At 53.0% G+C, this 14,592-nt stretch overlaps 2 protein-coding genes across 4 annotated transcripts in view; one reads left to right on the forward strand and one right to left on the reverse strand.

The window, feature by feature from the left end:
• Nucleotides 1-4,844: 4,844 nt before the first annotated feature.
• LOC145339524 (transmembrane and coiled-coil domains protein 1-like) lies at nt 4,845-9,166 on the reverse strand (the record flags this gene model as incomplete). The annotated part of the gene is made up of 4 exons (XM_080184005.1): nt 9,131-9,166; nt 8,934-9,093; nt 5,564-5,587; nt 4,845-5,377 (listed from the first exon to the last, which is right to left on the reverse strand). Coding segments are annotated over exons 1-4 (753 nt in total), but the record flags the coding sequence as incomplete, so codon positions are not given.
• A 339-nt stretch (nt 9,167-9,505) lies between these two features.
• The window catches only part of abhd14a (abhydrolase domain containing 14A), a 29,064-nt gene continuing 23,977 nt past the window's right edge, over nt 9,506-14,592 (forward strand). The window contains exons 1-3 of one of the 3 annotated variants that reach the window (XM_080184003.1): nt 9,506-9,810; nt 10,897-11,161; nt 13,577-13,692. In XM_080184003.1, coding sequence (XP_080040129.1) covers nt 10,905-11,161; nt 13,577-13,692 — 373 coding nt within the window. In that variant the 5' untranslated portion in view covers nt 9,506-9,810; nt 10,897-10,904. The other 2 variants (XM_080184002.1, XM_080184004.1) reach the window with 2 other exon arrangements.

Consider the following 14,592-nt stretch of genomic DNA (forward strand, 5'->3'; position numbering starts at 1 on the left):
CCACAGAACAAACGGGGAGGGGCGGGGGGGTGGGGTAGCAGGTGGAAGGGAGGGGGGGAGGGCGGGGGAGGGTGGGGGGGAGGGAGGGGGGGAGGGGGGGTCGGAGGGGGGGAGGGAGGGAGGGCGGGAGGGGGGGACGGAGGGAGGGAGGGCGGGGGACGGAGGGAGGGAGGGAGGGAGGGCGGGGGGGACGGAGGGAGGGAGGGAGGGAGGGCGGGGGGGACGGAGGGAGGGAGGGAGGGAGGGCGGGGGGGACGGAGGGAGGGTCGGAGGGAGGGAGGGAGGGAGGGAGGGCGGGGGGGTCGGAGGGAGGGAGGGCGGGAGGGCGGGAGGGGTCGGAGGGAGGGAGGGCGGGAGGGCGGGGGGGTCGGAGGGCGGGAGGGCGGGGGGGTCGGAGGGAGGAGGGCGGGGGGGTCGGAGGGAGGGAGGGCGGGGGGGTCGGAGGGAGGGAGGGCGGGGGGGTCGGAGGGAGGGAGGGCGGGGGGGTCGGAGGGAGGGAGGGCGGGGGGGTCGGAGGGAGGGAGGGCGGGGGGTCGGAGGGAGGGAGGGCGGGGGGGTCGGAGGGAGGGAGGGGCGGGGGGGTCGGAGGAGGGAGGGCGGGGGGTCGGAGGGAGGAGGGCGGGGGGGTCGGAGGGAGGGAGGGCGGGGGGGTCGGAGGGAGGGAGGGCGGGGGGGTCGGAGGGAGGGAGGGCGGGGGGGTCGGAGGGAGGGAGGGCGGGGGGGTCGGAGGGAGGGAGGGCGGGGGGGTCGGAGGGAGGAGGGCGGGGGGGTCGGAGGGAGGGAGGGCGGGGGGGTCGGAGGGAGGGAGGGCGGGGGGTCGGAGGGAGGGAGGGCGGGGGGGTCGGAGGGAGGGAGGGCGGGGGGTCGGAGGGAGGGAGGGCGGGAGGGAGGGAGGGCGGGAGGGAGGGAGGGCGGGAGGGCGGGAGGGGTCGGAGGGGTCGGAGGGGTCGGAGGGAGGGAGGGAGGGAGGGCGGGGGGTCGGAGGGAGGGAGGGCGGGGGGGTCGGAGGGAGGGAGGGCGGGGGGTCGGAGGGAGGGAGGGCGGGGGGTCGGAGGGAGGGAGGGCGGGGGGGAGCGGAGGGAGGGGGGGGGGTCGGAGGGAGGGAGGGCGGGGGGGTCGGAGGGAGGGAGGGCGGGGGGTCGGAGGGAGGGAGGGCGGGGGGGTCGGAGGGAGGGAGGGCGGGGGGGTCGGAGGGAGGAGGGCGGGGGGTCGGAGGGAGGGAGGGCGGGGGGGTCGGAGGGAGGGAGGGCGGGGGGGGTCGGAGGGAGGGAGGGCGGGGGGGTCGGAGGGAGGGAGGGCGGGGGGGTCGGAGGGAGGGAGGGCGGGGGGGTCGGAGGAGGGAGGCGGGGGGTCGGAGGGAGGGAGGGCGGGGGGGTCGGAGGGAGGGAGGGCGGGGGGGTCGGAGGGAGGGAGGGCGGGGGGTCGGAGGGAGGGAGGGCGGGGGGTCGGAGGGAGGGAGGGCGGGGGGGTCGGAGGGAGGGAGGGCGGGGGGGTCGGAGGGAGGGAGGGCGGGGGGGTCGGGAGGGAGGGAGGGCGGGGGGGTCGGAGGGAGGGAGGGCGGGGGGTCGGAGGGAGGGAGGGCGGGGGGGTCGGAGGGAGGGAGGGCGGGGGGGTCGGAGGGAGGGAGGGCGGGGGGGTCGGAGGAAGGGAGGGCGGGGGGGTCGGAGGAGGGAGGGCGGGGGGGTCGGAGGGAGGGAGGGCGGGGGGGTCGGAGGAGGGAGGGCGGGGGGTCGGAGGGAGGGAGGGCGGGGGGTCGGGAGGGAGGGAGGGCGGGGGGGTCGGAGGGAGGGAGGGCGGGGGGAGGGAGGGCGGGGGGTCGGAGGGAGGGCGGGTCGGAGGGAGGGAGGGCGGGTCGGAGGGAGGGAGGGCGGGTCGGAGGGAGGGAGGGCGGGTCGGAGGGAGGGAGGGCGGGGGGGTCGGAGGGAGGGAGGGCGGGAGGGCGGGGGGGTCGGAGGGATGGAGGGCGGGGGGGTCGGAGGGAGGGAGGGCGGGAGGGCGGGGGGGTCGGAGGGAGGGAGGGCGGGGGGGCGGGGGGTCGGAGGGAGGGAGGGAGGGCGGGGGGGTCGGAGGGAGGGAGGGCGGGGGGGGGTCGGAGGGAGGGAGGGCGGGGGGGGGGTCGGAGGGAGGGAGGGCCGGGTGGGGTCGGAGGGAGGGAGGGCGGGGGGGGGTCGGGGAGGGAGGCGGGGGGGGGGGGGTCGGAGGGAGGGAGGGCGGGGGGGGTCGGAGGGAGGGAGGGCGGGGGGGGTCGGAGGGAGGGAGGGCGGGAGGGCGGGAGGGCGGGGGGGTCGGAGGGAGGGAGGGCGGGGGGGTCGGAGGGAGGGAGGGCGGGGGGGTCGGAGGGAGGGAGGGCGGGGGGGGGTCGGAGGGAGGGAGGGCGGGGGGGTCGGAGGGAGGGAGGGCGGGGGGGTCGGAGGGGGCAGGGGGGGTCGGAGGGAGGGAGGGAGGGAGGGCGGGGGGTCGGAGGGAGGGAGGGAGGGAGGCGGGGGGAGGGAGGGAGGGCGGGGGGGTCGGAGGGAGGGAGGGAGGGGGGGGTCGGAGGGAGGGAGGGCGGGGGGGGGTCGGAGGGAGGGAGGGAGGGCGGGGGGGGTCGGAGGGAGGGAGGGAGGGCGGGGGGGGTCGGAGGGAGGGAGGGAGGGCGGGGGGGGTCGGAGGGATGGGGGAGGGGGATATCGGAGGGATGGGGGAGGGGGGGGTCGGAGGGATGGGGGGGTCAGAGGGATGGGGTGAGGGGGGGTCGGAGGGATGGGGGGGTCGGAGGGATGGGGGGAGGGGAGGGGGTCGGAGGGATGGGGGGAGGGGAGGGGGTCGGAGGGATGGGGGGAGGGGAGGGGGTCGGAGGGATGGGGGGAGGGGAGGGGGGTCGGAGGGATGGGGGGAGGGGAGGGGGGAGGCCATGGATGGGGGAGGGATGGGGGAGGGGGGAGCCATGGATGGGGGAGGGATGGAGGAACGGGTGCAGGCGATAGGGCTGGGGTGTGGGAGAGGGTGGGGGGCGCGGGTTATGGGCAGTGCGCGGGCAACAGTGGCGGAATGGGCAAGGGGGGACAGTGAGATGGGGTGGGGTGGGGGGGTGGATGAGGGGTTGGGGGAGCGGGTGAGCAGAGGGTGGGATTAGGAGGAGCGAGCTGAGGCGGCGGGCGGGGGCCACGGGGGAGGGCAGGGGCAGGGCCGCGGCCGCGGGGGAGGGCAGGGGCCATGGGTGACAGAGGGACAGGCAGAGGCGGGGGGCGGCACGGGCCGGGGGGGTGGGCTGCGAGTGCAAGCATGCGCCAGCAAGAGAGAGACGCAGCTGGTGCATGCGAGTCAGACAGAGCATGCTTTGAAGCAGCCTTTATGTCCTTCCATTGATGCAGAGCATTCCCAAAAATTGACTATTTACTCAATTCCCACCCAAGCCTCAAGTCAACATAATCTTGGCGACATAGTGCTCAAAACAATCTAAGCAATCATTGAAGCAAAAAATCCCTACAGTGTGGGTGGCAGCGATTTTGGCCCATCAGGTCTGCACCGACTCTCTGACAGAGTATCTAATGCACGCCCACTCCCTGCACTATCCCTATAGCCCCATGCATTTATCCTGCTAATTCACTTAACCTACACATCTGTGGGTATTCAGGGGCAAGTTACCCTGGCAAATCCACCTAAGCTGGATATCTTTGGTTGTGGGGCACCTACAGGAAACCGATGCAGACATGAGGAGTACTTACAAACTCCACAGTCACCCCTCTCTCATGTGCATACTCGTAAGAACATAAGAAATAGGAGCAGGAGTAGGCCATCTAGCCCTTCGAGCCTGCCCCACCATTCAATAAGATCATGGCTGATCTGTCGTGGCTCAGTTCCACCTTCCCGCCCTCTCCCCATAACCCTTAATCCCCTCTCTTATCAAAAACCCATCAACCCGCGTTTTAAAAATATTTAGCGAGGTAGCCTCCACCACTTCAACGGGCAGAGAATTCCAGAGATTCACCACCCTTTGAGTGAAGAAGTTCCTCCTCAACTCCGTTCTAAACCGCCCCCCCTTTATCTTGAGGCTGTGCCCCCTAGTCCTACTATCCTTTCTCCCTCTCTCTCGCACCAAGTGGACTGGAACTCGAGTCCCTGGCACTGTGCTAACCACTGCACTGCTATGCTGCCCATCTGACTGGACAGAATAAATGGAGACAATCCAATTTTTCACAGAATCACTTAAGAAAAAATCAGAATTGTTCATTTAACCATGGACACATACTCCCTGCTTCTGGCTCTAGGCCATTTCATCACTAGAGGCCCTGTTCTGTACCTTCTCGTCACAATATTAAACAGGATCGAAACTCCTCAGAACATCCTCCCACAGAAGCCACCCAATCTCCACACCTTTCCCCATATTTGCTCATACCAGGCAGTATAGAGTGTCAATACTTCCTTATTGTCTCAATATCCCTAATCTATACTCAGTATTCCACTAAAATGTACAACTTGTTCATTGAGATTCATCATTAGATCTTCACTGTAACGCTTGCGTTAAAACCTTGGCCAACTCAGCTCCTTCACACAGCATCAAGTTCAGTAACTCAATTAAGTAGGCATTTACCACTTCCCAGCAGTAAAGGAAAACCTTTAGGGAATTGTATTTGGTGGAATGTTCATCATCGGGAACAACAAATTGGACACAAATCGACACAAACTCCAGTAAATAGCCTGTGCAGAGATTGCTGTAAACAACTCAACTCCAACCAATTCAGCTACGCAAAACATGAGGAGTTTGCAAAGTCTGCCTTACAAAGGACTTTAATATGCAACAACCTGCCCAGCACCTCCAACAGTACAGGGACTTACATGTTAAAAAAGAAAAAAACCATTACCCGATCCAGCTCATCTCCCGAATGAGGACTCAAGGTTAGCGGCTCCAGAAACAACAAGGAGTTTGGTGCGTCGGTGGTCGAGGAGGACCGAGGTCTGGAGTGTAGCAGGAAACCACTGAAACCATCTGAAGACGACTTGCGGAATATTTGCGGGCTTCCCCTGGGCAGGTCCAACTTGCTTCTTCGGCCATGCAGGCTAGTGCCCCGTTTCATCATGGGAGCCACTCGAATCTGCTGCAGGACCCTGTTGAGAGTAGTAGTGGACTGAGCAGGAGAGTGATGGGCTGGGGCAGGCCAGTCCAGCTCAGCAGCCATAGTGGACCTGTCCAGACTCGGGAAGTCCTGGTCAGCCTGAGTATGGAGAACATCTTGACGAGACACAGAAGATCGGCGGCGTTGGTGGTGAAAGAGCTGCTTTAATCCCTGGCTGAGGGAGCCAAAGTTTTCCAAAGCATTCTGTGTTATCTTGGATAAGGAGTGTTCGGATTCACTTGGCCTCCTGCATTCAGCATCTGCGGGTCTGGTACTGTTGTCTAGGTCATTAAGTGAAGGGTCATTATTAGTCTGCTCCATGAAGCACTCTCTTTTGATTTCTAATTTTTATATTTACTGATTAGGTATATATATAATGGCACAAGTCTTTTTAAATAATTGGTTCACTTGGTGATCTAGTTTCTGCATAGTTGTTCAGTCATTGTTAGGTTTCAGCATGCACGTACCTGTCAATGTCACATCATACTCATCTGACATAAAAGAAAAAAAAGCAAACATTACCCTTCATGCATATTTAAATACAAAATGATAGATTGTGTTAGGTTAAATATTTCTGATCTCCCAGCATTGCTGACATTTCAAATACAATACCATGACAATGCACACTGGTCGATAAGCCAATGTAACTGCAATCTTTTACTTCAAGTAAAGAGCTCAATTAGTCAGTTTGATCTTTCCAAAAGCATCGCTTCGAAAATAAGGCTGGAAGACTTTGTTGATTTTGCTCAATATTTACACAGTCCTGCTCAGTCTACAGCAAAACCACCCAATTATTCATCAGGACAAGCTTTGACTTAATGAGAACCTCAGTGTTTAAGATCTCTGGAAAAAAAAATGATCTATTTTACCTTGTGACAACCACAGGAAGAAGGTGTGTGCAGGTTTTAGCTTTCTGCACTCAAAAACTGAAACCAAAATCACACATTCACAGATCAAACACAAGAGTGAATGCTGAAAGATCAGAAATCATTTACCTTCACATGTAGCACTAAAACCTCAATTTGAAGCAATTAAAACAATAACAGCACAGGCAGCAATGAAAGCAGCAATAATTTACTTGTAATAAATCTTGCAGCCATTCTAATTCATGTCTACAAGCAGTGAAATAGGCTTCAAACCAGTTGCTCTGCTCGCAGCAAATTATAATAGCAGTAAAACTAGCAGCAACTTCTACATGACATGAATAACAGCAAGATGATCAGTACTGTCACTCAGAGTTTAGTTCATGTCCAGTTAACATGCAGGGTTCAAACAGGAGAGTGCTTTGAGCAATGTTACATCAGGGTCATAAAGTGCTGGCTGGAGGAACAAGATGATGACTGTATGCTACATCTCAATTATTGTGTCAGCTTCTGTAAATATGGCATAGGCATCTATCCATTGCCCCAAACACCATCCTCGATTCCACAACACCAAGCCAGAATTTTCTGGAGATGAAACATTAGAAAACCAAAGCTCCTCCAGGAAACTTTGTACCTGAAACCCATTCTCACCTGCCTCACTCTCAGTTCAGGCTGGCGCACAAGGGCAGAGGAAATAGGAGCAGGAGCAGCCCATCAAGCCTGCTCCATCATTCAATCCAACCATAGCTGATCTCAGGTTTCAACTTCATTGTCCCATCCACTCCCCAAATCCTTAATTCCCTGACAGAGCAAAAGTCTTTCAGTCCCAGCCTTAAATATATCCAACAATGGAGCATCCACAACCCTCTGGGATAGAAAATTCCAAAGATTCACAATCCTTTGAGTGAAGACATGTCTCCTGGTCTCAATCTTAAATGATTGGCCCTCTGAGACTGAGCCTCCGTGATTTAGATTCTCCGAACAGAGAAAACAATCTCTTCATGCCTACCCTGTCAAACCCCCTTAGAATCTCACGTGTATCAATGATATCACCTCTCATTCTTCTAAACTCCAGAGTATCAGTCCAGTTTACTCAGCCTCATCATAGGACAGTCTCCTCATCCAAGGGACCAATCTAGTGAACCTTCACTATACCACCTCCAATGAACATATATCCTTCCTTAAATATGGAGGCCAAAATTGTACAATGTTCCAGATGTGGAACCTCAAAAAATCTGTTCAACTGTAACTGGTTTTCTTTATTCCTATACTCCAATCTCCCCACATTAAAAGTCAAGATGTTATTTGCTTTCTGAATTGCTTGCTATACCCCCACATGCTAACATTCAGTGTCCCACTTTCTGAACATCAAAATTTAAAAGTTTAATGTCTTTTAAATAATATTCTGTTTTGCTTTTCCCTATGTTGTGCTTACTCCTGAACACAGTTTCAATTCCCACACCCCGTCCATTACAAAGACCACTTACTTCCATCCAGCTATTGCCTGTATTCGGGGTAGGAGGTTTCGTGGTGCAGTGGATAGCGCTCCTGCCTCTTGACAACTCCAGATTCAAATCCCACTCCATGACTCTTGGAATGTGTGTTCATATCTGGAAATCCTTCCACTATGCCTGAATGCAGGCAGTTGAGAGTGGAAGAGGTTCCTGGTCAGCAATAAAGCAGAAGGAAATGGCAAACAATACAGTACTTTACCATGCATAATCATGGAAGAATCCATGGTCAACAACAGCCTCCAAGAGCATGGTACTGAAGCAGAAGAGCTGCTTACACAAGACATCTCTGATTCATCCTAACCTCACCTTCTCCAGGCTTCACCAAACAACTGCAACTAAATACAGCACATCTGTCTGCACCCATCATTCATCACCCTGTCAGTGCACTAATTCAAGATCCTCCTCAAGTACACAACACTGTACTCCCATCTGCAGTGTATCCTACCCAGCCCTGCACCACCACAGGGATGGAGGTTTCTAGTCTCTGATCAGTGCTCAAATGATCTCCTCAAATCCACCCACCACCTGGTCTGTAACCTCCCTCCAGGATCTCCATAAACCCCTCGCAACCTACTCCACCACCCAAACATGAAACAGAGTGGGGATATTCTGCTGGACAGATGTGAGCAGCTGTTTTAAGCCTAAAACTGATACAGCATTAGATCTTGCCATAATGTTGTGACAGACATATAGATACAGGGGCAGACACTACAGCATTGACAGCACAAAGTACAGCATCAACTGGGCATTGATAACGCAAACAACCTTCAAGAGCGACTGAAATTTTCTTAAAATAATTTTTTAAATTATTAAATTTTTAATAATTTAAAGTTGGTGGGGGCCTGGAATGCACTACCAAGCAAGATGGTTGAGGCAGACACGCTAGGATCATTTAAGATTTATCTAGATAGCCACATGAACAGACTGGGAATAGAGGGATACAAACGGATGGTCAAGTTAGGAACACATGATCAGTGCAGGCTGGGAGGACTGAAGGGCCTGTTCCTGTGCTGTATTGTCGTTTGTTTGTTCTTTGAAAACATGAGTGGGGATATCAGGGTCAAGCTGAGAAACCCACAGGTAACAGGGTCAATGCTTCAGGACCATGTTAGAGGTAGTTGGAGACTATATCAACAGGTCAACAACGGGGTCAGCAAATGGTCAGGCAGTCAGTGAGCTGTCAGGGGTCAGAGTGGTCAAGGGCCAGAGAGGGGGCAGAGGTCAGTGACTACCCAGCAAGCAGTCCGAGGTCAGCAGGAGTCCAATGGTCAGCAAGGGGTCAGAGGTCAGCAGGTATCATGGGTCAAGGAGGGGTCAGAGGTCAGCAAGGTGTCATGGGTCAGAGGGGTCAGAGGTCAGCAGAGTGTCATGGGTCAGCGAGTGGTCAGGGATTGAGCTCCGCCCTGCCGCTCAGAAGGCTGTGTGCTGCATGGACAGGATGGTGCTGAGCTGCTACCTACCGGACTCAGTGCACTGCAGCCGGGGCTGGGCCAGCAGGAGAGCTGCTGAGCGCAATGGGAGAGCCCAGGGCCCCCTGGCACATTGGTAGAGCCTCAGGGCTGCGACTCCCAGTCCCGCACCCACACCAGGAGCCCGACTCAGAGAGGCCCTAGCTTCACCCTGCTACGTCATCACGTCTGCGTGTCCGGTGACGTACTGCGCCGGCAGACTTAGGCCCCGCCGCCGGCAACATGAAAGCGTTACCGAAGCCGCGACCAATCAGGAGGCACGTCCTGAGTGCTGTCCACAGACCCTGGCGCTGGATGACGCGTTTCACGTGTCAGCGCTTCACCAATCGGAGATGGAGCGCCCGTTGTCACGGTGACTGGGGGCAGGGCTGTAACATGCAGGTAAGGCTAATGCTGTGGAACAGGAGCTTCCTGTTCCCTGCTGCCGTAGCCACCCTCCCCTCCCCTCCCCTGCCGCCCCAGCACCCGCTACTCCCCTCCCCCCTCCCCGCCGCTCCCGGAGGAACATCTCCCACACGGGCAACAAAGAAAAATTGTAGCACAGGAACAGGCCCTTTGGCCCTCCAAGCCTGCACCATCCATACTGCTTGACTGAACTAAAACCCCCTACCCTCCCCGGGACCATATTCCTCTATTCTTATCCTATTCATGTATTTGTCAAGACGCCCCTTAAAAGTCATTACCGAATCCACTTCCACTACCTCCCCCAGCAGCCTCTGTGTAAAAAAAACTTGTCTCATACACTCCTATTGAGATCGCTGAAATATCCAGCAACATCTATTAAATGGGAATATTGCATATTGATAAGCCTGCTGTGCCTTTTAAGAAACTTCTTCCCATGATTTTCGTTCTGTGCTGATATAGAAAAGTCAGTACCACGTGACAGATTCATTCAGGAGCTGTGCTGAGGAATTTGGAGATGGGCCAAGCAGATTTATGAGACACCCAGCAATTGAAAGATATAAAATACTAGCAAAGATGTAGTGTGCTAAATTTGGTGTACAGAGTAATGCATCATAGAGTTTTTGTATTTATACAGATAGATGGGAGTAGCAAGTTAAGACTGTGGCACAGATCCTTATCCCTACTCCAATGCAATGTCTTCAACCTCTGAAGCATATACCTAATCTGGGCAATAATTTGCCTCCAAATCCATGAACATTATTTACAACAAACATTCTCCAATTTGAAGCTTTGTTGAATGTATCGGGAAGTCCATGCATCTACAGATGTTCCACCTGACTAAAACTTTAGTTACTTCCTCAAAATATTGACAGATGTGTGTTGGCTTCCTGTAATTGACTCAAAGATTTCTCATTGCTCTGTCACACTTCTTTTAAAATCCATCAGGTTGGGGGATTTGTAAGTCTTTCGTGCCAATATTTTTCTAATATTGTTTTCTTGCTACTTGAACTGGATTGAGTTCCAGTCCTTGGTTACTCAGAACAATATAAAATAATTGCAAGGATGTAGTGTGATTAGGATTTATTTGCAGAGCAGTGTAAGATAGAATGGACCCATTATTTAAAGATGGGGCTATATCTGACAGTGTGAGGGGTAAAAGGATGTGTGTGGATTTTCAAAGTAACTTCATTGCAATGTTTGTGTAAGCCTACTTGGGACTAATAACTAAACTTTAACTTTATGTCATATCATAGAATCCCCACACTGCAGAAGGAGGCCATTTGGCCTTTGAGATGTATCTTAAACAATTGTCAATTATATTGACAGTGCCATGACTTGGAGGCAGTGCACAATTAGCAAGGCTAGAAGTCAAGATTATACTTAACTTCAATGAATACTATCTGCATTTAGTCTTCAAATAAGGAATCCACATTATTGTTTCACCAATCCTTGTGTATGATTGGTACTTTAATGTTGAGAAGATGTGGCTATTAAAGAAAATGCTGTATCTGTGTTATTGAGTTTTGATGTTCCTTTGTTGTAATTCCAGATTTCTTGATGCTGAGGAAAACTATGCACCCCTGTTCCTTTCATCGATTCAAATTGCTGGCTTTCCTGTTTGTTGTTGGTGCCACACTTGTGGCCTACTATTACCTTACCCACACCTCAGGGCCAGATCAGGAATTCAACATGGCGAACATTGACGAGCACTCAGTCAATGTCACTGTGCAGAAAACCCCAAAATCAGCATCCTCAGAGGTTTTTTACCGTGAATCATTACCTCCAGAGAAAGGTGGAGAAAGCCAGCAGCCAAGGTAAATGGGTGCATTTAATCTCCAATTAGAGTCTGCAGCACATAGACATTTATACAGGTACTGTTACTATCGACCTACAGCCTCATTTGTAGAACCACAATTGCTTACATTGTCTTTGTACATGGTATTTTCTTATCACACTTGCTTCTTTTGATTTTGAGCACAAAGATTAGGTTTGAAACTTTACCTGGCAGCATGGTGGCACAGTGATTAGCACTGTTATCTCACAGCATCAGGAACCCAGATTCGATTCCAACCTTGGATGACTGTTTGTTTGTGTGGTATTTGCACATTCTCCCTGTATCTGTGTGGGTTTCCTCCTAGAGCTCCATTTTCCTCCCACACTCCAAAGATACACAGGTTAGTTGGATTGGCCATGGGAAATTGCACCTCAGTGTCAGGGGGATCAGCAGGGTAAATATGTGGGGTTATGGAGTACTGTGCGCAGTTCTGGTTGCCTCATTACAAGAAGGATGTGGAAGCTATTGAAAGGGTGCAGAGGAGATTTATAAGGAAGTTGCCTGGATTGGGTGGCATGCCTTATGAGGATAGGTTGAGGGAGCTCGGTCTTTTCTCCCTGGAGAGATGAAGGATGAGAGGTGACCTGATAGAGGTTTATAAGATGTTGAGAGGTATAAATCGGGTGGATTCTCAGAGGCTTTTTCCCAGGGCTGAAGTGGTCGCTACGAGAGGACACAGGTTTAAGATGTTGGGGAGTATGTACAGAGGAGATGTCAGGGGTAGGTTTTTCACTCAGAGGGTGGTGGGTGAGTGGAATTGGCTGCAGTCGTGGTGGTGGAGGCAAACTCGTTGGGGTCTTTTAAGAGACTTCTGGGTGAGTACATGGGATTTAATGGGATTGAGGGTTATAAATAGGCCTATAGGTAGCGATATGCAACTTGTGGGCTGAAGGGCCTGTTTGTGCTGTAGTGTTCTATGTTCTATGGGGATAGGACCTGGGTGGGATTGTTGTTGGTTCAGACTCAATGAACCAAATAGCCTCCTTCTGCACTGGAGGGATTCTATGCTCAATCTTTGCCCTTGGGTGAGTGGTGTCTCTGCCAGTTTATCTCTCCTTCTGGCTTCTTCTTGAACAAGGTCACGATAGGTGCTGCATTTAGAGTTAAACTTGAGCAAGCGGGCACAAGTGTGCCACATAGCTGAATGTGTATGATTTCGACATGAATCTCTCCTTATCATTTTACTTCTCTGTTTTGTATTTCCACTGACATGACTGTGGCATAAAAAGTGACCTGGTGCAATTTCACCTGACTATTCAAAGATCCAGTTGAGAGATGAGTGGGTGATGGAGCTGAGAGGATTATGCGGTGAAATGAGAACCTAGAGATGGCAGGAAGGAGAACGAAGGCTGCCCCTTGGTTTACAAAGCCTTCGCTGAGTGTTTTTTGGTGCAGTTTAGGCTAAGGAGGAAGATTGTGTTTCCCAGCAACAGAAAAAGAAACCTTGCTGCCGTCATGAAGAAGGCATGTTTGGCATTGTCACAGGAACAGAGCATGAGGAATACTGCTATCACAGAAGCTTCGATGATGACTTAGTCAGCTCAACAAACTTCAGGATATGCTGAGATCTCACTTTGCCTTGTCCAGCATTCTCCATTCACAGCATCCCCACACTTAGTTCACTTCCATCAGCAGTAACTGTTATGTTTGTATTCAGAGCACTCTGATCCTCACCTCCCCTTCCTCCATCTACTGCTGCCACTCACCCCGATTCTCATATAAGCTAAAATCCTCCTGCGATTCTCAACACAGATCTTCCACTGGAATATATCACTGCACTCCAATGTCTCTTGTGACCAACAATCCCTGTGCAGTTGTAAGGTAACTTGTAAGTTCCTGGGCAGGACACACACAAGGCAGGACACACACAAGGCAGTCCTACCAAACAATTTAAAAGGACCGTGTGCCAAAAGTAAATTAATACAAAAGCAGAGTTTATGCTTCAGTTTTACAGGGCATTGGTGGGGCCACAGTAGAGTATTGTGCACAGTATTGGGCTCCTTATTAAATGAAAGATGTAAATGTGTTAGAAGCAGTTCAGAGGAGGTTTACTGGACTAATACCAGGAATGGGCAGCTTGTCTTATGAGGAAAGATTGGAGAGCTTAGGTTGTGTCCATTGAAGTATAGAAGAGTAAGAGGTGACTTGACTGAAAAATATTGCCTTCTTTGCTGCAATTACTCTGTGTCTGTACAGCCTGGGGCACTCATCTCTGCTTCTGTCAGACCCGGCCTGAGGGAGAAAGATTGGGTGCGTCAGGGTCTCTGGAATTTCAACCAGGGTGAGTCTATCCAGTGTGTCAATCTGCCAGGGATTGGCACTCCCAACAGGTGATTTAAGCTTGCTCCTCTAATGTTACATTTCAGTAACACCTTACATCGTTTTGTTTGTTCAGCTTGGAGATACTCTTGCTTCATGGACAGTCCTTCAACTCAAAGACCTGGGAGAGTCTAGGAACACTCAAAATGCTTGCGCAACATGGATACAGAGCTGTAGCAATGGATTTACCAGGTAAGGCATTTCAGGCAGTCTTATGAAGTTACTGGTTAGGTCTCCCACATTGGAATGTATGCAAATTGAACAGCAGAGGCAGTGCTGTAGTGGTATTGTCGCTGGATAGGTAGCCCAAAGAGCCAGAACAAGATCTGGGGTCCTGGGTTCAAATCCCAGCATGGCAGATAGTGAAATTTAAATTCAATAAAAATTTGGAATTAAAAGTCTGATGAGGACCATAAAACTATGATGGGACTATGATGTTGTGGCCATGACGGAGACATGGTTAGAACAGAGACAGGAATGGTTGTTGGCAGTTCCGGGGTATAGATGTTTCAGGAAGAATAGGGAAGGTGGTAAAAGAGATGGAGAAGTAGCATTGTTAATCAAGGATAGTTTAATGGCTGCTGAAAGGCATTTCGAGGGGCATCAGCCTACTGAGGTAATATGGGCTGAAGTTAGAAATAGGAAAGGAGCGATCACATTGTTAGGAGTTTTCTATAGGCCCCCAAATAGTAATAGAGATGTGGAGGAGGAAGTAGCAAAGCAGATTATAGATAGGTGTGGAGGTTACAGGGTAGTTATCATGGGTGATTTTAACTTTCCAAATGTTGATTGGAACCTTTATAGGTCGAATAATTCAGATGGAGCACTTTTTGTACAGCGTGTGCAGCGTGTGGATAAGCCGACAAGAGATGGGACCTCATTGGACTTGGTACTGGGTAATGAACCGGACCAAGTGTTAGATTTGTTTGTGGAAGAGCACTTTGGAGATAGTGACCACAGTTCAGTGTCTTTCATTATTGCAATGGAGAGGGATAGGGTCATTCGGCAGGGCAAGGTTTATAATTGGAGGAGGGGTGATTATGATGCGATCAGGCAAGAATTAGGTTCATTAAGGTGGGAACAGAAATTGTC

The sequence above is a fragment of the Carcharhinus amblyrhynchos genome, unplaced genomic scaffold, assembly GCF_965287045.1.
Source record: "Carcharhinus amblyrhynchos unplaced genomic scaffold, sCarAmb.v2.hapA scaffold_514, whole genome shotgun sequence".
NCBI lineage: Eukaryota > Metazoa > Chordata > Chondrichthyes > Carcharhiniformes > Carcharhinidae > Carcharhinus > Carcharhinus amblyrhynchos.